General features: G+C 45.6%; 1 protein-coding gene across 1 annotated transcript; it reads left to right on the forward strand.

Moving 5' to 3' along the window:
• On the forward strand, window positions 1-25,231 carry syf2 (SYF2 pre-mRNA-splicing factor). The gene is made up of 7 exons (XM_085962638.1): window positions 1-179; window positions 2,590-2,688; window positions 4,012-4,137; window positions 6,267-6,384; window positions 15,216-15,306; window positions 20,857-20,955; window positions 24,336-25,231. The coding sequence occupies exons 1-7, from the start codon at window positions 159-161 to the stop codon at window positions 24,499-24,501; spliced, it is 720 nt and encodes a 239-aa protein (XP_085818764.1). The 5' UTR covers window positions 1-158; the 3' UTR covers window positions 24,502-25,231.

Below are 25,231 nucleotides of genomic sequence, written 5' to 3' on the forward strand. Positions count from 1 at the left end.
ATCGGGCCTGCCGTACCTGAGGCGCCGAAGGCATTGCCTTGGCAACCAAGCGGCACCCGTCCGTTGACGTCAATCCGTCGCGCCGATGACGTCGGCACGGGCAGTTCGCCTGGCGTGATTATGACGTCACTTCCGCGTGGCTTGAAGAGGGAACGAAGATGGCGGCAGCGGCTTGTGAGGTGAGGATGGCGGAACCGGAGGCTTGAGCCCACAGCTTAAAAGTGAAATCTTGTATGTGTTGGGAGCGAGCGGCAGTGAGGGACAAACTCAACCCGCACAGCTCCGCGGCCCGAGGGACAAACTCAACCCGCACAGTTCCGCGGCCCGAGGGACAAACTCAACCCGCACAGCTCCGCGGCGGGTCCCACAGAGGGAGTGATCAGACAACCTGTACAAAAACAAGCTTATCATGATGAGGAAATGCTGATCACAAGTATATGATAGAAAAAGCTCAAATTGATTGCCGTACCTAGTAAAGTAATCAAATTGATATTGGATACAGAATAAAATCTGTTTGGATATCCCTGTAAATGACAGATATTCCACCAGTGATAATAGAATAAGATTCACTGACGCTATTGGTCCCTCTCTGACCCCCATTACCCATTGGGTACTGCACAACACCAAGTTGCATTTATATAAGCACCTTTAACATAGTAAAACGTCCCAAGAGTAATAGAAATTTACGGCACAGAAGGAGGCCATTCGTCCTATCGTGTCTGAGCTGGCCGACAAAGAGCTATCCAGCCGAATCCCAGTTTCCAGCTCTTGGTCCGTAGCTTGTAGGTTACCGCACTTCCGGTGCATGTCCAAGTACTTTTTAAATGCGAGGAGGGTTTCTGTCTCTACCATCCTTTCAGGCAGTGAATTCCAGACCCCCACCACCCTCTGGGTGAAAACAATTCTCTACTCCTTCCACCAATTACTTTACATCTATGCCCCCGAATTATTGACCTCTCTGCCAAGGGAAATAGGTCCTTCCTATCCACTCTATCTAGGCCCCTCATAATTTTATACACCTCAATTAAACTTCCCTTCAGCCTCCAAGGTACTTCATAGGAGATTAATCAGACTAAAATTGACGCCGAGCCAAAGGAGGAGATATTAGGGCAGGTGACCAGACGCTTGGTTTTAAAGAGCGTATCGTACACAAGGAGAGTGTCGTGCAAAAACAAAGGTTTTGGGAGGGAATTCCAGAGCTTAGGACCTAAACATCTGAAGGCATAGCAGTCACTGGTGTGGTGAAGGGAGTGGGGGATGCACAAGAGGCCAGAGTTGGAGGAATGCAGAGTTCTTGGCGGGTTGTAGGGCTGGAGGAGGTTAGAGATTAGTGGGGGGGGAAGCCATGGAGGGTTTTGAACAGGAAAATTAAAATTGAGACGTTGATGGAACAGGAGCCAGTATAGATCAGCGAGCGCAGGGGTGATGGGTAAGCAAGACTTGGTGTGGGTTAGAATACAGGCAACAGAGTTTTGGAGGAGCTCAAGTTTATGGAGGCCAGGAGAGCATTGGAATGGTCGAGTCTGGAGGTAACAAAGGTATGGATGAGGGTTTCAGCAGCAGATAAGCTGAGGCAGGAGTGGAGATGGGTGATGTTACGGAAGTAGATCTTTGTGATGGAAAGGATATGGAGTCGGAAGCTGAGGTCAGGGTCAAATAGGATGCCATGGTTGCAACCATTCTGGTTCAGCCCGAGACAGTGGCCAAGGAGGGGGATGGAAGCAGTGACGAGAGAACAGAGTTTGTGGCGGGGATCAGAATTTACTGTAGCCGGTGAATGAATGGCGCCCACTTGCCCATTTAATTTCCATGAGTTTTTGCACAGCAAGTTAGTGGGAGATCGAAATGGCGTGGTGCCCTCTACAGGGCATCTGGGACCTGTGTGAACAGGGCAAGCAACTGTGTATCTCCTTAACCAAACAGATTGAAGAATTGTTAATCAACAGCGCAGAGTTTGAACCAGGAAGTGTAAGTTAGAATTGTGAATTCAATGTCAAGTCAGGTACAGAAAGTGAAATAGAGAGGGAAAGAAAGATTGGATTAAGAGAGAGAAAAAAAAGATATAAAGAAAATGTTTTTTAAAAAACTATATATTTTAAAGTCTCCAACAACAATTAAAAGCTGAAGGAATGAGACTCCACACTTGTAAAAGTTAATTTTCAGTGCTAGAAAGGTTGTTTGGCAGTAATTCAGATTTATCACACTGTTACAAGGGTACTTTCCACAGCCTCATTGCTCCCTACCTCTGAAAACTTACACAGCCATACATCACCTTCAGTCCTCCAACTCGAGTGTTCTGTGGATCCCCCACCCCCAGCCCCCATTAGTGACAGAGTCTGCAGCCACCTGAGCACTCCTTTTCTAACTGTTTCTGTAAACCTATCTTCTCTTTGCCCTGGCCTGTAGTCACATCTCCTGACCTCCCTTAGCACAGCACCTGAGTTCTGTAGCCACCTTACTTCAGTGAACACATCAAGTTGCCTATCTAATCCAAGTTTTCCTCTGCATCAAACCACATTTGGAAACTATCTCATTTTAAAAATAAATTTGAACTTGTGTCAGAATTGGGTTTTCTTTTACTATTTACAGGTACAGGAGGTCCCTTGCAGCAGCGGAGAGTCTGTGACCTCAGTAGCACAGAAACGGGAGGAACGACTGAAGAGATTCCGAGATCTCCATCTTAAGCGGGTGAGAAATAAATGTCTATTTTATTTTAAATGCCTTTGTTTCACTCAGACTAGGTGGTGCTCTCTTAATGGGAAAAGTGACCAATCGTTTGTACGGTTATCAAACCAACGTGAACAGCCAATAGGAGAAACTTCCTGATGAATGGTCAATTTTATTCCAGAATTCCTGTTTTTTTCAGAACCGAGTGATATTTGAACCATTTTAACCATTCCCTTTAACTTGTTAAAATGATATGGTACTTCATTTCAGTTGACCATTCTGCGGGCAGTTGTTGATTTACACTTGGCACAGGTTATTGTAGATCCTATGGTTGTAGGCATGGGATTTTCCTCAATGGTCTGCACTGCGGTGGATTTTTGCTGGAATTGGGAGGGTTATTGGGGTTGTTGCCTGTAACTCAAATGTCTTGGGGGTTTTCTTTGGTAATATGACTGCAGTTCTAAAGCCTTTGTGCAGTCAGCAAGGGGCTTGAACAAATTTAACAGTTTACTGTTGCCAAGCCATTGGTGGGGTGATGCAATCTGTGTAGGCTTGAAAGTTTAATAAGTTGTTTGGACTCCTCTTTATACTGGTTATTTCTGTGCTTCATAGCAACACTGTGAGAGGTCAAATGCTGCTGAATTAATCATACTCTGGCCTTCTAAAATCAAGAGCTCCCATGAGCGAACTGGAGATCATACAACAGTGGGTCATTGGCTCCAAAAAAACATTCAATCTATCCCACAATGGTAATTGTATTCAGAATGTCAGGTCATGAGTCTAATTTATTTATTTTACATGTGTACAGTAAGAATCAAGAGGACCAGCATTTAGTGCTTAATAGTTTTATTAATTTTAAATAATACTTGTCCATCATACCATTTGACATTGTGGTACAGATGGTGTCAGTCTGTTGCTATGATTGGCCCAGGCTTCAAGTTGTCCTGGGTCTCATCATATTGTGACTGCTGCTGCCTCTTAAGTATGAATATTTTTTTTATTCATTCATGGGATGTGGGCGTCGCTGACAAGGCCAGCATTTATTGCCCATCCCTAGTAGCCCTTGAGAAGGTGGTGGTGAGCCACCGCCTTGAACCGCTGCAGTCCGTGTGGCGAAGGTGCTCCCACAGTGCTGTTAGGGAGGGAGTTCCAGGATTTTGACCCAGCGACGATGAAGGAGCGGCGATATATTTCCAAGTCAGGATGGTGTGTGACTTGGAGTATGTGAAGTAGTTATCCTGTTATAGATTCTAAAGGTGCACAAGTTCCACAACTGTGCCAGGTTCCTTGAGAATTCTTGGATTTGTGACCCGGGCAATAAAAGGTGTTGTTCCTTATTGACAGAATGAATCTCGGAAATTGAATCACCAGGCGGTGGCAGAGGAGGACAGGATCTTGAAACTACCAGCCAACTGGGAGTCCAAAAGAGCACGATTGGAGTGGGAGCTAAAGGTGGAAGAGAAAAAAAAGGTATTCACAATATTTTTAACCTGCGACTTGCTGAAAATCTGAACTGTTGAATACTTTGGAGCAATTCATAAATAGGAGGCTAAGGATTAAGATTTTTTTAAAAATCCAAATCAACAGGAGCCTTTGGTCTCACCATCTCCAGCTTCACACACCTCGCCGTCTCCAGCTTCACACACCTCACCGTCTCCAGCTTCACACACCTCACCGTCTCCAGCTTCACACACCTCACCGTCTCCAGCTTCACACACCTCACCGTCTCCAGCTTCACACACCTCACCGTCTCCAGCTTCACACACCTCACCGTCTCCAGCTTCACACACCTCACCGCCTCCAGCTTCACACACCTCGCCGCCTCCAGCTTCACACACCTCGCCGTCTCCAGCTTCACACACCTCGCCGTCTCCAGCTTCACACACACTGATTACCTCTGAAACTTCATATTAAATTATGAAATTTATCAGATTTTCAGTTTCACCAGTCACTAAACCAGCTCTTATCAAACATTTATTTTAATCTTAAGCATACCTTTGACATTTTACGGTTTAAAAAAAAAGTTCAGAGCAAGTCACCATTGTTAGCAACTTGAATGCTGACATAGAAGATAGGAGCAGGAGTAGGCCATTCGGCCCCTCGAGCCTGCTCCGCCATTCAGTGAGATCATGGCTGATCATCCAAATCCAGTACCCTGTCCCTGCTTTCTCCCCATATCCCTTGATCCCTTTAGCCTTAAGAAATATATCTAAGTCCTTCTTGAATATATTTAATAAATTGGCCTCAACTGCCTTCTGTGGTAGAGAATTCCACAGGTTCACCACTCTCTGGGTGAAGAAATTCCTCCTCATCTCAGTCCTAAATGGCTTACCCCTTATCCTTAGACTGTGACCCCTGGTTCTGGACTCCCCCGCCATTGGGAACAGCCTTCCTGCATCTAGTCTGTCTAGTCCTGTTAAAATTTTATAAGTTTCAATGAGATCCCCTCTCATTCTTCTAAACTCTAGCGAATATAAGCCTAATCGACCCAATCTCTCTTCATACGTCATTCCTGCCATCCCAGGTATCAGTCTGGTGACAGTACTCAGTAGAAACGCAGGGCTGTGTGTCAGCTTGGCTCAGTTGATCGATTCTCTCCTCTGAGTAAGAAGGTTGTGGATTCAAGTTCCACTCCAGGATCTGAGCTCATATTCTAGGTTGATGCTCCAGTGCAGTAGCGAAGGAGTGCTATTCTGTCAGAGGTGCCAAAATTGGGATGTGACATTAAGCCAAGGCTGCATCTGCCAGTTCAGCTGGGCGTTAAGATTCCATGGCATTATTTTTGAAGTGTAGAGTTTTGTGGTGTACTGGTGAACATTCTTCCTTTGACTTGCATCACCAAAAAATACAGATCAACTGGCCAGTCACAAAATGGCTCCCACATTTGCCTACATAGCAATCACTGTACTTCAACGAAATTAATTGTATGTGAAACCCTTGGCGCCATTTCTGAGAGACATAATAAGGGACTCTATAAATGCAAGTCTTTTCCTTTGTATCTAATGTGGCTTCGGAGAACTCGCCACTAGCGGAAATGACAATTTGTTTGTTTGGAGGACAGAAATTGGTTTGGTAATAATGTCCTATTTCCTTACCAGCTCACCAAATATTGTGCCTTTTGATTGTCTCATCATGTTGTGTGCTGAAATAGGAAACTTTGAAGTGATCACAGTATTAAGTGCAGTTGGAAGCTTTAACCGGTTCAGGGTCTCTTATTACAGTATATAAGACACCAGGATGTTTGTAATAGATATGAGTACAGAGGTGGCATGTAACTACTGAATGCAACAGTTGAGCTTGTTCTAAGAATGCAACCTTGTACCAGGCATTGATACCATCTTTCAGCAAATAAGATACAATGAAATTAGAATCATAGAATCGTATAGCACAGAAGGAGGCCATTTGGCCCATAGTGCCTTATTTTCATAACAATGTGTGGTGAATCCATTATTTAACTCGTATGTAAAACTCACTGTTTTTGTCCCTGTGGGTTTGTTTGTTTGGACCTTGATATGCTGAGGAAATGCCTGCGCCTGGAGATAGTGTATTATAGTTCTGAAGCAGTGATTCCCATCTGTATTTCCTGCTTAACATTATAGGAGTGTCTGGAAAAGGGAGAAGATTATCAACAAGTTAAGTTGTTAGAAATCAGTGCTGATGATGCAGAGCGATGGGAACGAAAGAAAAAAAAGAAAAATTCAGATCCTGGATTTTCAGGTACTTAATCACTTTAATGCCCATTCACTGCTAGAAATTCAGGGAATTTATATTGTGGAGCCATCTGTCTGTTATTAATATCACCTTAAAGATACTTGGATTTTATCCAAACTTATATCCTGTGACTCTTATGGGGTTGTAAATGTTGGTGAGCTGATGGAATTGTGGCTGCAAGTTCTCGGCCACCTTTTCTAAGCAGCATGTCCCAAAGGATCGGATTGGAAGGCATTGCTGCATGCCCAGAGGCCTAGTGGCTCCTGCGGCTGTTGCTGCTTTACTATTTAAAAATTGATTAAATACACTTAGAAGGTGGAGGTTAAAAAAAATAATGATTTTGCCACGAATTGTCTCCTCCTGAAGGCTTTGACACTTGGCTGGCATATATTTTCACGAGTGCCCTCTGGTACCTCACCCATGTGGCTATTATTCATGTGTGAACCTTAACCATGAGTATTTTCAGAATCTGATCCTATCCTCCCCAACACTCTGCATGTTGGCTCTTTGAAAGAGCAGTCGTGCTTGGCCCCACACCCCCGCTTTTTGTCCGTAACCCTGTAAGTTGCTCGTCCTCAAGTACCCAACTCTGTTTTAAAATTACAGGAAACTTTCTGATATCCGGCACTGACGGGACCGAGCTGGTGCCGTAACATCAAAAGTGCCGGACACACCAGAATTAATGTTTAAACATACGAAACTGAGAAGCTCCGTGTGAATCAACAAACCCTGTTGCTTTGCAACAGCTTCAAAACAGTCGGCTGCAGCTGCAAGCATCTGTAGCTGAAGCTGTTGCTATAGCTATAGACCTTGCAGTGCTTGACTGGGGGGGGAAAAAAAAAGCAACGAGAACTAAAAGAACATATAGCAAACGGCTCCTGATTTTTGCCGTTAGATCGAGTATTCCGGACATATAACCTCCGGATAAACCAAAGTTTCCTGTATTTATGGAATCGGCTTCCATCATCTTTTCAGGTGGAGCGTTCCAGATCCCGACAACTCTGAGCGAAAAAAGTTCTCCTCATCTCCCCTGTAGATCTTTTACCAATAATGTTTGCACTTGTGGGGGAGACTAGAACTAGAGGCCATCAATATAAGATGGTCACTAATAAATCCAATAGGGAATTCAGGAGAATCTTCTTTACTCGGAGAGTGGTGAGAATGTGGAACTCGCTACCACATGGAGTGGTTGAGGCAACTAGCATTTAAGGAGAAGTTAGATAAGCACATGCGGGAGAAAGGAATACAGGAAACTTTGTGCTATCCGGCACCGACGGGACCGAGCTGTTGCCGTTCCCTCAACTGCCAGACACTCCAGCGCTAATGTTGAAACATACGGAGATTTTCAGCTCCGTGTGAATCAACAAACCCTGTTGAACAGCTTCTAAACAGTCGGCAAGTGTCTCTGTAGCGTCTCTAGCTGAAGCTGTTGCTTAGCTACAGACCTTGCAGAGCTTGACTGTTGAGAAAAAAGCAACGAAAAGAAAAAAAAGGGCTCCTGATTTTTGCTGGTGGCTCGAGCTTGCCGGACATTTAGCCTCCGGATAACACAAAGTTTCCTGTAGAAGGATATGGATGAAGAGGGGTGGGAGGAGGAGGCTCGTACGGAGCATAAACACCGGCATAGACCAGTTGGGTCGAATGGCCTGTTTCTGTGCTGTAAATTCTATGTGTGTATGTCGTGTAGGGGTCACTAGATGACCATCAGAAATAGAAACCCTGACTGGCTTTTTTTTGCTCCCCTACCCCCACTCCAGCTGAGGTGCTGAGGCTAATTGTAACACCCCCAATTGCTACATTGGCTGAGATCAGCGAACTCAACCCAGACTAGGGACAGAACCTGGCACATTTCTGGTCTGTGTGGCTCCAGAGAAACTCATTGAGCATGCTGACTAACTATTAAAATTAATTTTTCTGCTGAAAGATTTGTTTTTTAAAGGCATGATTTGCCATCTATATTAGATTCATTATGCCACTCAAATTCCCTAGCCAAGAGTGTAGACAGCAAATCTGTTTCTAGTCCTCTGCCAATACTGCTTCACAAACAGTTGGGATGATCTGAGAGAGGATCTCCGGGGTGACTTGCTCCCAGATTTTTCCCTCTAGAAATAGCCCTAACCTCTACTAAGCAATTTTCTCTGGAATCTCAGCTGAAATCAAGAATATGCCGTGTTGGAAATTGCGGGCATGACGTCCTACTCCTCACGATACAGTGCATTGATATACCAGCATTGTGTGCCACCTGAAATGGCCCAAGAGGCAACTGGTTGAAGTGAAGTTCAAAGCCATCTCCGCACATCTGACCTTCAACCAAATGGGCAAATGTACTTCAACAGCAAATGTGCAGAGACGGCCTTAAACTTCACTTAGGTTTCAAACTCATAAAATATAATTCGTCAAATCCATCTTAATTGTACCATGCTTTTTTGTGTTCTGTTTATTGTAAAACATAGAAAGGATTTTTAAGGTCACAATTTTAATTTAGTTTTAAATATATTGAACATTTTAAGGCATCTTACCCAGACAAAATGTTTTCGTAAGAAAATGAAGTAACATGAGATTCTGTAATATTTTATTTAATTACATTATCAAAGACATGGTTCAGTTCTGAACTAGGTTTGTAATTCTAATGTTAAATCATAGAATCATAGAATGGTTACAGCACAGAAGGAGGCCATTCAGCCCGTCGAGCCCGTGCCGGTTCTCTGCAAGAACACATCAGCAAGTCCCACTTCCCTCCCTTTCTCCGTAGCCCTGCAAAATTTTTCCCCTCAGGTACTTATCTAATTCCCTTTTGAAAGCCACAATTGAGTCTGCTGCCTCCACCACCACCACCCTTTCAGGCAGTGCATTCCAGATCCTAATCACTCGCTGCGTAAAAAAGTTTTCCTCATGTCGCCTTTGGTTCTTCTGCCAATCACCTTAAATCTGTGTCCTCTGGTTCTCGACCCTTCCGGCAATGGGAACAATTTCTCTCTTATCTACTCTGTCTAGACCCCTCATGATTTTGAACACCTCTATCAAATCTCCTCTCAACCTTCTCTGCTCCAAGGAGAACAACCCCAGCTTCTCCAGTCTATCCACATAACTGAAGTCCCTCATCTCTGGAATCATTCTTGTAAATCTTTTCTGCACCCTCTCTTAAGGCTTTCACGTCCTTCCTAAAGTGCGGTACCCAGAATTGGACACAATGGCCCAGAAATTCCGTTGCAGTCCTCCCGCGGGTGGGGGGCTGCGATCCTGAAAAATCTGCGCCTGGACCGGAGGGCTCCCAGGAGGCGCAGAATTCCGTTGATGTGCCGCCTCAAACTGCCGGTGTGCAGGGCATGCGTATCCCAGGGGTGCAGATAGTTCGCAGCGTCCCTGGGATCACGTGGGCCATGGGGAGCCAATCGGAGCAGGGAATCGCCATTCATCGATTTGACAGGAAGACCTGCCAAATCTATGAATAGAGATCACCCTCAACATAAGTAAATAAATAAATTTTAAAAATCACATTTTTAAAATGACTATAAATTACATAAATTAACTATTTTAAACAAAAATTTACATTGTTGAAAAAAATAAAGTTTTTAACGGGGCTAAAAATAAACTTACCTTTCTTTAAAGTATTTTAAAATGATAAATCTGTGGAAAAAAATGTTTTCTTTTACTTTCTTCGCCTCTTACCTTGTTAAAAGCAGGCCTTGCGCCAAGGAGCTGCCGGCCTTGCGCCTGCTTTTCCAGGCACAGCTGTTTCAGACTTACCTGGACTGAAGCAACTGTTGATAAAACGGAAGTTGCAGCCGTACGCGCTGCCTATCCGGCGCAGGCGTTTCTCCTGTGAAGCCGTTTCTTTGACGAACGGAAGTTCTGGTTTCCAGCGCATGCGCAGTGCATGCGTAAAACCGGCACTTCCGTTGGCCCTACGGGTGAGTACACAGCACGTACACACCCGTAGGGAACGGAATTTATGGGCCAATACTCCAGTTGAGGCCGAACCACTGTTTTATAAAGGTTCATCATAACTTCCTTGCTTTTGTACTCTAAGCCTCTATTTATGAAGCCCAGTATCCAGTATGCTTTTTTAACCGCTTTCTCAACCTGCCCTGCCACCTTCACCGATTTGTGCACATATACCCCCAGGTGTCTCTGTTCATGCATCCCCTTTAGGATTGCACCCTTTAGTTTATATTGCCTCTCTTCATTCTTCCTGCCAAAATGTATCACTTTGCACTTTTCTGCGTTAAATTTCATCTGCCACGTGTCCGCCCATTTCACCAGCCTGTCTGTCTGTCTTGAAGTCCTATCATTATCCTCCTCACTGTTCATTATACTTCCAAGTTTTGTGTCCTCTGAAAATTTTGAAATTGTGCCCTATACTCCCAAGTCCAAGACATTCATATATATCAAGAAAAGCAGTGGTCCTAGTACCGACCCCGAGGAACACCACTGTATACCTTCCTCCAGTCCAAAAATAAGCCGTTCACCCCTGCTCTCTGTTTCCTGTCACTTAGCCAATTTTGTATCCATGCTGACACTGTCCCTTTTATTCCATGGGCTTCAACTTAGCTGATAAGCCCACTATGTGGCACTTTATCACACACATTTTGGAAGTCCATATACACCACGTCAATCACATTGCCCTCATCAGCCCTCTTTGTTACCTCATCAAAAAACTCGATTAAGTTAGTTAAACACGATTTGCCTTTAATAAATCCGTGCTGGCTTTCCTTAATTAATCCACACTTGTCCCAGTGACTGTTAACTTGGTCCCTGATTATTGTTTCCAAAAGCTTCCCCATTACCGAGGTTAAACTGACTGGCCTGTAGTTGCTGGGTTTATCCTTGCTCCCTTTTTTGAACAAGGATGTAACATTTGCAATTCTCCAGTCCTCTGGCACCACCCCCATATCTAAGGAGGATTGGAAGATTATGGCGAGTACCTCTGCGATTTCCTCCTTAACCTCCCTCAGCATCCTAGGATGCATCCCATTTGGTCCTGGTGACTTATCAACTTTAAGTTCAGACAGCCTTTCTAGTACCTCCTTTATCAATTTTTATATCATCCAGTAACTTCACTACCTCCTTTCACTATGACTTTGGCAGCATCTTCTTCCTTGGTGAAGACAGATGCAAAGTACTCATTTAGTACCTCAGCCATGCCCTCTGCCTCCATGCGTAGGTCTCCTTTTTGACCCCTAATCGGCCCCACCCCTCCTTTTACTACCCGTTTATTATTTGTATAGCGATAAGAAGACATTTGAATTCCCTTTTATGTTAACTGTCACTATTTTCATACTCTCTCTTTGTCCCTCTTATTTTCTTTTTCACTTCCCCTCTGAACTTTCTATATTCAGCCTGATTCTCACTTGTATTCTCAACCTGACATCTGTCATACGTGCCCTTTTTCTGCTTCATCTTGCTTTCTATCTCTTTCATCATCCAGGGAGCTCTGGCTTTAGTTGCCCTACCTCTCCCCCTTGTGGGAATGTACCTCGACTGTACCTAAACCATCTCCTCTTTAAAGGCAGCCCATTGTTCGATTACAGTTTTGCCTGCCAATCTTTGATTCAATTTACCCGGGCCAGATCCGTTCTCAACCCACTGAAATTTGCCTTCATCCAATTAAGTATTTTTACTCTAGATTACTCCGTCCTTTTCCATAGCTAATCTAAACCTTATATTATGATCACTGTTCCCTAAATGTTCCCCTACTGACACTTGCTCCACTTGATCCACCTCATTCCCCAGAACCAGATCCAGCAATGCCTCCTTCGTTGGGTCGGAAACATACTGATAAGAAAGTTCTCCTGAACACACTTCAGAAATTCTTCCCCATCTCTGCCCTTTACACTATTATTATCCCAGTCTATATTAGGATAATTGAAATCCCCCATTATTACTATATAGTTCTTACACCTCTCTGTAATTTCCCTGCAGTGTTGCTCCTCTATATCTTTTCCACTAGTTGGTGGCCTATAGAATACACCTAGTAGTGTAATGGCACCTCGATTATTTCTTAATTCTAACCAAATAGATTCTGTCCTTGACCCCTCCAGGACATCCTCTCTCCAATATTCTCCTTAACCAATAATTGCCACCCCACCTCCTTTCTTTCCTTCCCTGTCTTTCCTGAACACCTTATATCCAGCAAAATTTAAAACCCAATCCTGCCCTTTTTTGAGCCAGTTCTCCGTTATCGCCACGACATCATAATCCCATGTGGCCATTTGTGCCTGCAGCTCACCAACCTTATTTACCACGCTTTGTGCATTTACACACATGCACTGTAACCCTGTCTTAGACCTTCTTGTATTCTCTCTTAATCTAACCCCACCTAATAGCTTACTATTTCTTACTCTAGTGCTATCTGTCTCTCCCCATCCTTTGTGCACTTTGTTTCTTCTTTCTAATGCTACATCCTGGTGCCCATTCGCCTGCCAAATTAGTTTAAACCCTCCCCAACAGCACTAGCAAAACCCCCCCCCCCCCCCCGTGAGGATATTGGTTCCGGCTCTGTTGAGGTGCAACCCATCCGGCCTGTACAGGTCCCACCTCCCCAAGAGCCAGTCTCAATGTCCCAGGAATCTGAAGCCTTCCCTCCTGAACCATCTCTTCAGCCACACATTCATCTGCTCTATCCTCTTATTTCTATGCTCACTAGCTCGTGGCACAGGGAAGTCCTGCTTTTTAATCTCTTTCCTAGCTCCTTAAAATCTGCCTGCAGGACCTCATCCCTTTTTCTACCTATGTCGTTGGTACCGATATGGACCACGACCTCTAGCTGTTCACCCTCCCCCCTCAGAATGTCCTGCAGCCGCTCAGTGACATCTTTGACCCTGGCACCAGGGAGGCAGCATACCACCCTGGAATCACGTCTGCGACCACAGAAACACCTATCCCCTAACTATCAAATCCCCTACTACTATTGTCTCCCGATCTTCCTCCCCCGCCTCCAGTACGGCTGAGCCACCTGTGGTGCTGTGGACTTGGCTCTGGCTGTACTCACCAGAGGAACCATCGCCTGCACCCCTTTCTGCCTGCACACTCTTACGCTGCGGGGTGACCACCTCCAGAAACGTGCTGTCCACGTAACTCTCAGCCTCATGGGTGCACCGCAGTGACGCCAGCTACTGCTCAAGCTCCGAAAGCTGGAGCTCCTCCAGCCAACGACACTTTCTGCACATGTGGTTGTCCAGGACACGGGAAGCGTCCTGGATTTCCCACATGGCACAGGATGTGCATTCTGCAGGACTGAGGTGCCCTGCCATGCTTCTATTTATTCGACTATTAACTAATTTACAGAAATAAACTTAAGACTAAGAGTCTTAAAAGTCGAGCCTACCTTTATCTCCAGCCGCTTCTCTTGCTCTTTCAGTTAAAGTCTTTATTCAGATTATTATTTATAGTTATATTAATTAGTTTATCTAGTTAAGTTGGAGAGAATAAAACGCTAATACTCACCAACCAATCACCTACCTGCAGTCCTGTGACATCACTCCTTGATTTTGCTGTTCTTTTAGAAGTCGCCGGATTTGTACCGCCTGCCCCGATGCTGCCGACTCCTTGCAGGTCCGCGCTGTCCCCAGCCTCCCGCTGTATTTATGCCTCCTCCGATGCTACCGACTCCTCGCAGGTCCGCGCTGTCCTCTCCTCCCGCTGTATTTATGCCTCCTCCAATGCTGCTGCCGACTCCTCGCAGGCCGCGCTGTCCCCAGCCTCCCGCTGTATTTATGCCTCCTCCGATGCTGCTGCCGACTCCTCGCAGGTCCACGCTGTCCCCAGCCTCCCGCTGTATTTATGCCTCCTCCGATGCTGCTGCCGACTCCTCGCAGGCCGCGCTGTCCTCTCCTCCTGCTGTATTTATGCCTCCTCCGATGCTGCCAACTCCTCGCAGGCCCGCGCTGTCCTCAGCCTCCCACTGTATTTATGCCTCCTCCGATGCTGCCGACTCCTCGCAGGCCGCGCTGTCCCCAGCCTCCCGCTGTATTTATGCCTCCTCCGATGCTGCTGCCGACTCCTCGCAGGTCCGCGCTGTCCTCAGCCTCCCGCTGTATTTATGCCTCCTCCGATGCTGCCGACTCCTCGCAGGCCGCGCTGTCCCCAGCCTCCCGCTGTATTTATGCCTCCTCCGATGCTGCTGCCGACTCCTCGCAGGCCCGCGCTGTCCTCTCCTCCCGCTGTACTTATGCCTCCTCCGATGCTGCCGACTCCTCGCAGGTCCGCGCTGTCCTCTCCTCCCGCTGTATTTATGCCTCCTCCTCCGATACTGCCGACTCCTCGCAGGTCCGCGCTGTCCTCGGCCTCCCGCTGTATTTATGGCTCCTCCGCTGCTGCTGCCGACTCCTCGCAGGTCCACGCTGTCCTCGGCCTCCCGCTGTATTTATGCCTCCTCCGCTGCTGCTGCCGACTCCTCTCAGGTCCGCGCTGTCCTCTCCTCCCGCTGTATTTATGCCTCCTCCGATGCCACTGCCGACTCCTCGCAGGTCCGCGCTGTCCCCAGCCTCCCGCTGTATTTATGCCTCCTCCGCTGCTGCTGCCGACTCCTCTCAGGTCCGCGCTGTCCTCTCCTCCCGCTGTATTTATGCCTCCTCCGATGCTGCTGCCGACTCCTCGCAGGTCCGCGCTGTCCCCAGCCTCCCGCTGTATTTATGCCTCCTCCGATGCTGCTGCCGACTCCTCGCAGGTCCACACTGTCCTCGGCCTCCCACTGTATTTATGCCTCCTCCGCTGCTGCTGCCGACTCCTCACAGGTTCGCGCACTCCTCAGTCCGCGAGGAGTCGGCTACAGCTGACTGACTTCAGCTAAACTAATTTAAGATGCTTGTTAAATGATGTTTAAATGTTTATTTCAGATTTTGCAGCTGCTCAGTTGCGCCAGTATCAGAGATTAGCGAAGCAGATTAAACCAGACATGGAGGAATATGAGAAGCAGAAGGATGATGTGTGAGTTGTTTTTTAAAAATGTATCTCCTGATCTTCATCCTATTCTCTGAACTGGGGAGAAAATGGCAGGTGTGGGTGTCCTAGAACCAATAGTCATAAAGAACAAAACCAGACTATTACCAGTGTGAGGCCACAAAAGTATTCCATGGGGAATTTCATAGCTGCTGGAACTCGGGTCTATCCACTTCATCTTTAATACAACTTGTCTTTAGAAAGCACCTTTAACATAGTAAAACATCCCAAGGTGCTTCACAGGAGCAATATCAGAATAAATTGGACACCAAGCCACATAAAGAGGTATTAGGACATGCTTGGTAACAGAGGTAGGTTTTATGAAGTGTCTTAAAGGAGGAGAGAGAGGTAGAGAAGTGGAGAGGTTCAGGGAGGGAATTCTAGAGCTTAGGACCTTGGTACCTGAAGGCACGGCCACCCAAGGTGGAGCGATTAAAATCGGGGATGCACAAGAGGCCAGAATTGGAGGAGCATAGAGATCTGAGGGTTGTAGGGCTGGAGGAGCGGGGCGAGACCATGGAGGGATTTGAACACAAGGATGAGCATAATAAATTTGAGGCGTTGCCAAACCAGGAGCCAATGTAGGCCAGTGAGCACAGGGGTGATGGGTGAACAGGACTTGGTGCGAGTTAGGATACAGGCAGCAGAGTTTTGGAAGGTGGGAGCCCAGTGAGGAGCGTATGGAAAAAGTCGAGTCTGGGGGTAACGAAAGCATGGATGAGGGTTTGAACCGCAGATGGGTTGGGTGAGGTGGGGTGGAGGAGACGTGCGATATTACAGATGGTACAAATAGGCGGCCTTGGCGATGCAACAAATAATTACCTTTTTAGATTCCTACTGAGAGCTGTAATTTAAAAAACACTAACTTGCCCAGATAAACAACAGAACTACATATGCAATGTATCTGGAGCCCAGATGGGAAGATTCAAAATATCAAGTTACTTTTTCTTCAAATTAAATTTCATAGTACTCTTGAAGTCACTAAAAGTTGTTGTTGTCGACCAGACACTATATACAAAGTTTAATAAAATTATACTGGCAACAAGATACAAGTTAAATACAAAAATAATTAAGAGCATAATGCTAATTAACAGCAGACAAATCTGCAACCAGACTGTGGTTTAAAAACCCTTCAAAAGTAGCCCACTGTAATTAATGGAATACTCCCCAGAAGACTCAAAATATCATGTTAGTCTTAGCCCTGGCTCCGCAGTTCTTTAGAAAACATAGAAGATAGGAGCAGGAGTAGGCCATTCGGCCCCTCGAGCCTGCTCCGCCATTCAATGAGATCATGGCTGATCATCCAAATTCAGTACCCGGTCCCTGCTTTCTCCCCATACCCCTTGATCCCTTTAGCCTTAAGAAATATATCCAACTCCTTCTTGAATATATTTAATGTATTGGCCTCTACTGCCTTCTGTGGTAGAGAATTCCACAGGTTCACCACTCTCTGGGTGAAGAAATTCCTCCTCATTTCAGTCCTAAATGGCCTACCCCTTATCCTTAGACTGTGACCCCTGGTTCTGGACTCCCCGACAATCGGGAACATCCTTCCTGCATCTAGTCTGTCCAGTCCTGTCAGAACTTTATAAGTTTCAATGAGATCCCCTCTCATTCTTCTAAACTCCAGCGAGTATAATAATTCAACTTTATTGTCATTGCACAAGTACATGAACAACGAAATGTGATCTTGCAAGCTCCCATGACTGGGAGAAGCAAAGCCGCTGCGTCGGTGCACGCCGCCATTCCATTTCCACCATTCCTCCTGTCCGACAATCTTCAGCCCAACGCCCGGGCCTGCTCACCAGCCGCTCCTCCTTCCGTGACCTTCTCACCAACCGCCCCTCCTCGGGGCTCCTTCCGTGACCTTCTGCACCTGGTCTTCCCTGATGGTCACCCCTCCAGGTACTAACCAGGCCTGGCTCTGCTTAGCTTCCAAGCCTTGCCAGTGACCCTGTCCCTAGTCCCAGGAACAAGCCCAATTGACCCAATCTCTCCCCATATGTCATTCCTGCCATCCCAGGTATCAGCCTGGTGAATCTTCGCTGAACTCCTTCCATGGCAAGAACATCCTTCCTCAGATAAGGCGACCAAAACTGCACACAATACTCGATGTGGTCTCACCAAGGCCCTGTACAACTGCAGCAAGATATCCTTGTTCCTGTACTCAAACCCTCTCGCTAAGAAGGCCAACATGCCATTTGCCTTCTTAACCGCCTGCTGCACCTGCATGCTTACCTTCAGCGACTGGTGCACAAGGACACCCAGGTCTCGTTGCACTTCCCCTTCTCCCATCTATTGCCATTCAGATAATCTGCCTTCCTGTTTTTGCCACCAAAGTGGATAACCTCGCATTTATCCACATTATATTGCATCTGCCATGCTTTTGCCCAATCACCCAACCTGTCCAAATCATCTTGGAGTTTCTCGGCATCCTCCTCACAGCACACATGCCCACCCAGCTTTGTGTTGTCTGCAAATTTGGAGATATTACATCTAGTTCCCTTGTCTAGATCATTAATATATATTGTGAATAGCTGGGGCCCAAGGACCGATCCTTGCGGTACCCCACTAGTCACTGCTTGCCACTCGGAAAAAGACCCGTTTATTCCAACACTTTACTTTCTGTCTGCCAACCAGTTCTCTATCCAAGTCAATACCTTGCCCCCAATCCCATGTGCCTTAACTTTACATGCTAATCTCTTATGCGGGACCTTATCAAAAGCCTTCTGAAAGTCCAAATACACCACATCCACTGGTTCTCCCTTATCTATTTTACCAGTTAGATCCTCAAAAAATTCCAGTAGATTAGTCAAGCACGATTTACCTTTTGTAAATCCATGTTGAGTTTGTCCGATCCTGTCACTGTTTTCCAAGTGCTCTGCTATTACATCTTTTATAATGGACTCTAGCATTTTCCCCACTACCGACGTCAGGCTTTACCGGTCTGTAATTCCCCGTTTTCTCTCTACCACCTTTTTTGAATAGTGGGGTAACATTAGCTACTCTCCAATCCATGGGTACTGTTCCAGATTCCATCGAATGCTGGAAGATGATCAGCAAAGCATCAACTATTTCTAGGGCCACTTCCTTAAGTACCCTAGGATGTAGATTATCAGGCCCTGGGGATTTATCGGCCTTCAATCCCATCAATTTCCCTAACACCATTTCCCTACAAATGCTGATTTCTTTCAGTTCCTCCCTTTCATCAGACCCTATGTTCCCCGACATCTCTGGGAGGTTATTTGTGTCCTCCTTTGTGAAGACAGAACCAAAATATGTATTTAATTGGTCTGCCATTTCTTTGTTCCCCATTATAAATTCCCCTGATTCTGACCTACGCTTGACTTCACCAATCTTTTTCTCTTCACACATCTATAAAAGCTTTTACAGTCAGTTTTTTGTTCGCTGCAAGCTTACTCTCATATTCTATTTTCCCTTTCTTAATTAATCCCGTTGTCCTCCTTTGTTGAATCCTAAACTGCTCCCAATCCTCAGGTTTACTGCTTTTTCTGGCCAACTTATATGTCCTCTCCTTGGATCTTATGCTATCCCTAATTTCCCTTGTTAGCCACGGTTGAGTCGCCTTTTTTGTTTTATTTTTATGCCAAACTGGGATGAACAAATTCTGTAGTTCATCCATGCGGTCTTTGAATGTTTGCCATTGCCTATCCACCGTCAACCCTTTGAGTGACATTCCCCAATCAATCCTACCCAACTCACGCCTCAGACCATCGTAGTTTCCTTTATTTAAAATTAGGACCCTAGTCTCTGAGTCGACTACTTCATTCTCCATCTTAATGAAGAATTCGATCATATTATGATCGCTCCGCCCCAAGGGGCCTCGCACAACAAGATTGCTAATTAATCCTTTCTCGTTACATAATACCCAGTCTAAGATGGCCTGATCTCTAGTTGGTTCCTCGCCATATTGGTCCAGGAAACCATCCCGTAAACACTCCAGGTATTCCTCCTCCCCAGTATTGTTACTAATTTGGTTAGCCCAATCTATATGTAGATTAAAGTCACCCATGATGACTGCTGTGCCCTTATTGCACACTTCTCTAATTTCGCTTTTAATGCCATTCCCAACCTCCGCATTACTGTTTGGAGGTCTATATACCACTCCCACTAATGTTTTCTGCCCCTTAGTATTTCTCAATTCTACCCATACAGATTCCACATCATCAGAGCTAATATCCTTCCTTACAATTGTGTTAATCCCTTCTTTAACCAGCAATGCTACCCCACCTCCCTTTCCTTTTTGCCTATCTTAGGTCAAATATAAAGTTATAACTTCCATTAAGATAAGTGAACTAAGCTGATGAAGTGGGTATGGACAGAGACAATATCTGGCAAAATAACAGGCAAACTATCTGTTCAGTCAAAACTTTATTGCAATATCTACAGTGTATCTACATTTTGATTCTTTTAATGTTGTGATTAGACATTCATTCCCGCTCCCTAAGTCTAAGTTTCCTCTCAACAATACTTGCATTTATATAGCAGAATATATATTTAATGTCGGAAAACGTCCCAACACACTTCAGAGAAGCCATAATCAGACAAAAATGGATGCCAGACAACAAAGGAGATATTAAGAGGGGTGAGGTGGGTTTAAAAGATGAGAAGGAGGTAGAGGGGTTTAGGGAGGAAATTCCAAAGTGTGGGGTCTAGATGGCTGCAAGGACGCCCATCAGTAGTGGGGCAAAGGGAGGTGGAAACGATGCACAGGAGGCCAGACTCTCAGGAATGGAGATTTTGGATAGGGCTGGAATAGGTTACAGAGATAGGGAAGGACGAGGCTATGAAAGGATTAAAAGATGAGGATGAGAATTTTAAATTTGAAGCGTTGGGGGACAGGGAAAAAATGTAGGACAGAGTGATAGGCGAGTGAGACGGTGCAGGATAGGGCATAGGCAGCAAAGTGTTGGATGAGCTGAAGATGGAGGGTGAAGAATGGGAGGATGGCCAGGACAGTATTTGAATAGTCAAATCTGGAGGTTACAGAGGCATGGATGAGGGTTACAGAGGCAGGCAATGTTAGAGGTGGACATGGGCAGTCTTTGTGATGCAGGCTATATGGTGTCAGAAACACAGCTCGGGCTCGAATAGGACACTGAAGTCTTGAAGGTACTGACTCTTGTCTGGAGTACCGTCCATAGGAGCCATCTGCCCTCCATACTTTTCCCAATGGGCCATCTTAACGTGCACCTAGAAAGTGAATGTGGTAGCCTATTTGATTGTGAGGGAATCACATCTAAGCCTGATTCTTAGTGCCACAGATACTAATGTCTGAAAACTTCAAACTGAATAAATATGATGATGACTAAGATTTTCTATTTAAAGTGTACTTTTCCTTTCTCCTGAACAGTTCTTCACATTGCATTTGGATTATTTGGCTTCCAAAAGCACTTCCATTGATTTCACAGTGGAATCACTGAGAGCATTACTTGCTTTTCTATTATTATTATTGGGTTTTAAAAACATCTTTCTACCTGTGCTCAGGGGGCTTGTTTTTGTATTTCTTACCAACAGTGGGGAGGAGTTCTACGCAACTGCAAACAGTCTATTGCATGGCACCCATATACCGTCCAAAGCAGGTGTGGACAGGCTGGTGGCAGATGTTGAAAAACAGTGAGTGTGTTTTTAATGCTATATTATCTATTATGTGTTTGTATAAAATATACATAATAAAGCAGGAGCTCATCTTGCAGAACGGGAAGGACAAAAAAACTCCAGGAGTCTTCCCCCTGCACGGCTGACCCTTTCTCCCGCTTTCTGAATTCCCGTTCTACCTGGACCCCTCCCTCTGGCCTCTTACCTTCTCTAGATCTTTTCATTGCAAACTGCCACCGTGACATCGGCCGTCTCCATTTCTCTGCTCCCCTCTCCCACTCCAACCTACCTCCCTCTGAACTTGCAGCACTCCATTCTCTCAGATCCAACCCCGACATTGTCGTTAAACCTGCTGACAAGGGTGGTGCTGTTGTTGTTTGGCGAACCGACCTCTGCCTAGCGGAAGCTGCACGCCAACTCTCCGACACGTCTTCCTACCTCCACCTGGACCATGACCCCACTACTGAACATCAAGCCACCGTTTCCAAGACTGTCACTGACCTCATCTCCTCTGGAGATCTTCCCCCTCGGCCGCTAACCTCCTAGTTCTCCAACCCCGCACAGCCCGCTTCTACCTCCTTCCCAAGATCCACAAACAGGACTGCCCTGGTAGACCCATCGTTTCAGCCTGTTCTTGCCCCACGGAACTTATCTCTTCCTATCTCGACTCTTTTTTTCTCCCCTTGTCCAGTCTCTTCCCACCTGCATCCGCGACTCTTCCGACGCCCTCCGCCACTTTAACAGTTTCCCAGCTCCAACCGCCTCCTTTTCACTATGGACGTACAATCCCTCTACACCTCCATCCCCCACCAGGATGGCCTGAGGGCGTTCCGCTTCTTCCTTGAACAGAGGCCCAACAAGTCCCCATCCACCACCACCACCCTCCTCCGCCTGGCTGAACTTGTTCTCACATTGAACAACTTCTCCTTTGACTCCACTCATTTCCTCCAAATCAAAGGCGTTGCTATGGGTACCCGCATGGGTCCTAGCTATGCCTGTCTTTTCGTGGGATATGTGGAACACTCTTTGTTCCAGTCCTACTCGGGTCCCCTCCCTCACCTCTTTTTCTGGTACATTGATGACTATATCGGTGCTGCCTCCTGCTCTCGCCCTGAACTAGAAAATTTCATTCACTTTGCTTCCAATTTCCACCCTTCCCTCACCTTCACATGGTCCATCTCCGACTCTTCCCTTCCCTTCCTCGACTTCTCCATCTCTGGGGATAGGTTATTGACAAACATTCACTACAAGCCCACTGACTCCCACACCTGGACTACACTTCCTCCCACCCCGCCTCCTGTAAGGACTCTATTCCATTCTCCCAGTTTCTCCATCTCTGCCGCATCTGTTCTGACGCTGCCACTTTCCATACCAGTGCTTCCGACATGGCTTCCTTTTTCCTCAACTGAGGATTCCCCTCTACTGTGGTTGACACGGCCCTCGACTGTGTCTGTTCTATCTCCCACACTTCTGCCCTCACCCTTGCCCCTCCCTCCCAGAACCACAATAGGGTTCCCCTTGTCCTCACCTTTCACCCCACCAGCCTCCACATTCAACGGATCATCTTCCGCCACCTCCAGCGTGATCCCACCACCAAACGCATCTTCCCCTCACCTCCCCTTTCAGCATTCTGTAAGGACCGCTCCCTCCGCGACACCCTAGTCCACTCCTCTATCACCCCCAACACCCCTTCCCCTTCGCCCGGCACCTTCCCGTGCAAGCGCAGGAGATGCAACACATGCCCTTATACCTCCCCCCCCCCCCTTCCCACTGTCCAGGGCCCCAAACACCCCTTCCAGGTGAAACAGCGATTTACTTGTACTTCTTGAAATTTAATATACCGTATTCGCTGCTCACGATGTGGTCTCCTCTACATTGGGGAGACCAAACGCAGATTGGGTGACCGCTTTGCGGAACACCTCCGTTCAGTCCGTAAGGGGGACCCTGAGCTTTTTTAATCCACACTTTCGTCTGGGCTTTTTTCTTCCCTCCCACATGACAGCTGTCCTTCATTCTGCCAGAACCATTCACACTCCATTTAGAGCCATCTAGAGATATTGTTCCTTGAATATCTCTTAATGTCTCTGTGTCTCTTAATCTCTCCTGCTTTCTATCCTATCACTGACCTTCCCTTTTGTTCTTTCATCCCCGCCCCCTTTTCCCAGCCCCCACTTGCTTTAAAATCTATCCCTCTTCCTGCTTTTTTTTCCAGTTCTGACGAAGGGTCTTCGACCTGAAACGTTAACTCCGTTTCTCTCTCCACGGATGCTGCTTGGCCTGCTGAGTTTTTCCAGCGTTTTCTGTTGTTATTTCGGATTTCCAGCATCCGTGGTATTTTGCTATCGGACGAAAAAGCCCGACTGATGGAGACTAATGGTTATTGCATGTGGTTGTAATAATGCTTTTCTGGAAACTGACAGTGAGTGTTGCTTAAAAGTATTTAGCTATCACCTCATGCTTTAATCAGCTTGCGGTGTCTTACTGTAACATTAAACAGGTGTGACTGGACACTAGAGCAATTACTAGCTAATTCCAGGTGTGTGCTGTAATAGTTTGCAATTTTAAATTGTTTTCTGAGATGCTGCCAGGAATTAGTGTCTGCTGTATTTATAATTAGTTAGCATACCTGTTGTGTCTCTGTTTTGCTGGATGACTCCCAATTTCCAAGTTGTTCTGATCTGCAGACTTGTTGAGGAATGTGCATCAAATTTCTGGACAGGCCCTATGGGGCTGTTGGCTGGTTCTGAATGTTGGAGTTGTTTTCCAGTGCCAGGATTGGCATCCAGAACTCTGGAAGGAGCTAATTCCCCATCTCGTCTCAATGACAGCTGTCAGGAAACAAATCCGTTGAATACATTATCCAAGCAAGTCCTTTCCGGCCAGAAAACCCAACACAGTGGGTCTCCAAGAGGGTGTTACTGAACTGGAACAAATAAGGTTGTTCTTTTACAGTCTTTGAGAGGAGTACTTTTCTGAAAGTACTCTTCACCCCGCCCCAATGGATTTTCCCCTTTAAAGTTCTAATTACAGCCATGGAATGAAACCGCTTCAGGGGCTAAACAGGCTGCCAGAATGCAAGCTGCACTATTCCAGTATTTCTGAAGTATAGGTACTTCTCATTTGTAATGTCTCCTTCGGGAGCCATTGGGAAACTGCATTCCAGTGAGGTGCTAAGACCTCCAGTTCCTATATGTGTTAAATTAAATGTATTTAATTAGTAATTATTGTCTGTAAATACACATCTTTCAACCAAGATAGTCTTTGCCATGTTAACATCAGTCATGTGTTTCAAATTAGCATAGATAACAGCAATTTCTACTGGACAATTCTTGGTAAATCATTTTGCTTTACTTTGTTTTGTTATTCACAGTAGTACAAAGTTTAATTTCTGTTTTCAGAATTGAGAAGCGTGCCAAATACAGCAGACGTCGGCGTTACAATGACGATGCTGATATTGACTACATTAACGAGAGAAATGCCAACTTCAACAAGAAGGCAGAACGATTCTATGGAAAATACACTGCAGAGATCAAGCAGAATTTGGAGAGAGGAACAGCTGTCTAACTTGTTTTCCTAAAACATTCAAATGGGCTTCTCCTCCTGTGCTATGTAGAGGTTGTGATAAGTTTTGTATCCGGTACTCCTGTGTAAATCTAACCTTTTAACCAATGCTGCAAAATCTTTCATGCAATGAGCATCATTTATGGACCTCTCTCCAACTAACCGTACATCACATCACTTAGTGGAATATACTTTTCAGATGACTACTAAGGTTTATAAAGTGTCTTGTCTGGATCATGATGTCTCCATGTGGAGCTTTTTTGATTTTTGAGTAGGAGTAGCTAGCAGTTGGTATTGTTTGCCTCTTTAACTTGCTACCCATTCACTATTCCAAAAGAGGTTTTTGTGTAAAGTCCGTAAGATTTTTTGGTTAATGTCTTGCGGTCATATTTTTGTTTCTCACAAAGATTTAAGATTCACTGTGTAGAACAAAAGCTTGCTTTTAATCAGTTATGAAGCTATTTTTAGTTCTAAACTTTTGCAAAGCATACATACATGAATACAAATGCAAGATGCTGATTTCTTATTGATATTACAGGTTGGTCACCTGATGTACAGTTTCTGTGAATAACCTGGTCAGCTAGAAAACAGTCATTATTTGGACTCCAATCTCTGCTGTTACAGAATTCTTTTCCTGTAAGATTTATCCTCTGTAAATACCTGTGTAAGTGTACTATAAGTTATATATAGATAAAATAAGCTCCACATTAAAATATTTTCAGTTTCTAAGCTA

The sequence above is a fragment of the Somniosus microcephalus genome, chromosome 20 (assembly GCF_052327205.1).
Source record: "Somniosus microcephalus isolate GS21.2 chromosome 20, FLI_Smic_1.0, whole genome shotgun sequence".
In the NCBI taxonomy this organism is placed as follows: Eukaryota; Metazoa; Chordata; class Chondrichthyes; order Squaliformes; family Somniosidae; genus Somniosus; species Somniosus microcephalus.

Coding starts and splice junctions, on each gene's coding strand:
- syf2 (XM_085962638.1), top strand. CDS start 159: ATGGCGGCAGCGGCTTGTGAG. Junction 2,689..4,011: donor GAGATCTCCATCTTAAGCGG/GTGAGAAATAAA, acceptor CCTTATTGACAG/AATGAATCTCGGAAATTGAA. Junction 20,956..24,335: donor GTGGCAGATGTTGAAAAACA/GTGAGTGTGTTT, acceptor TTCTGTTTTCAG/AATTGAGAAGCGTGCCAAAT.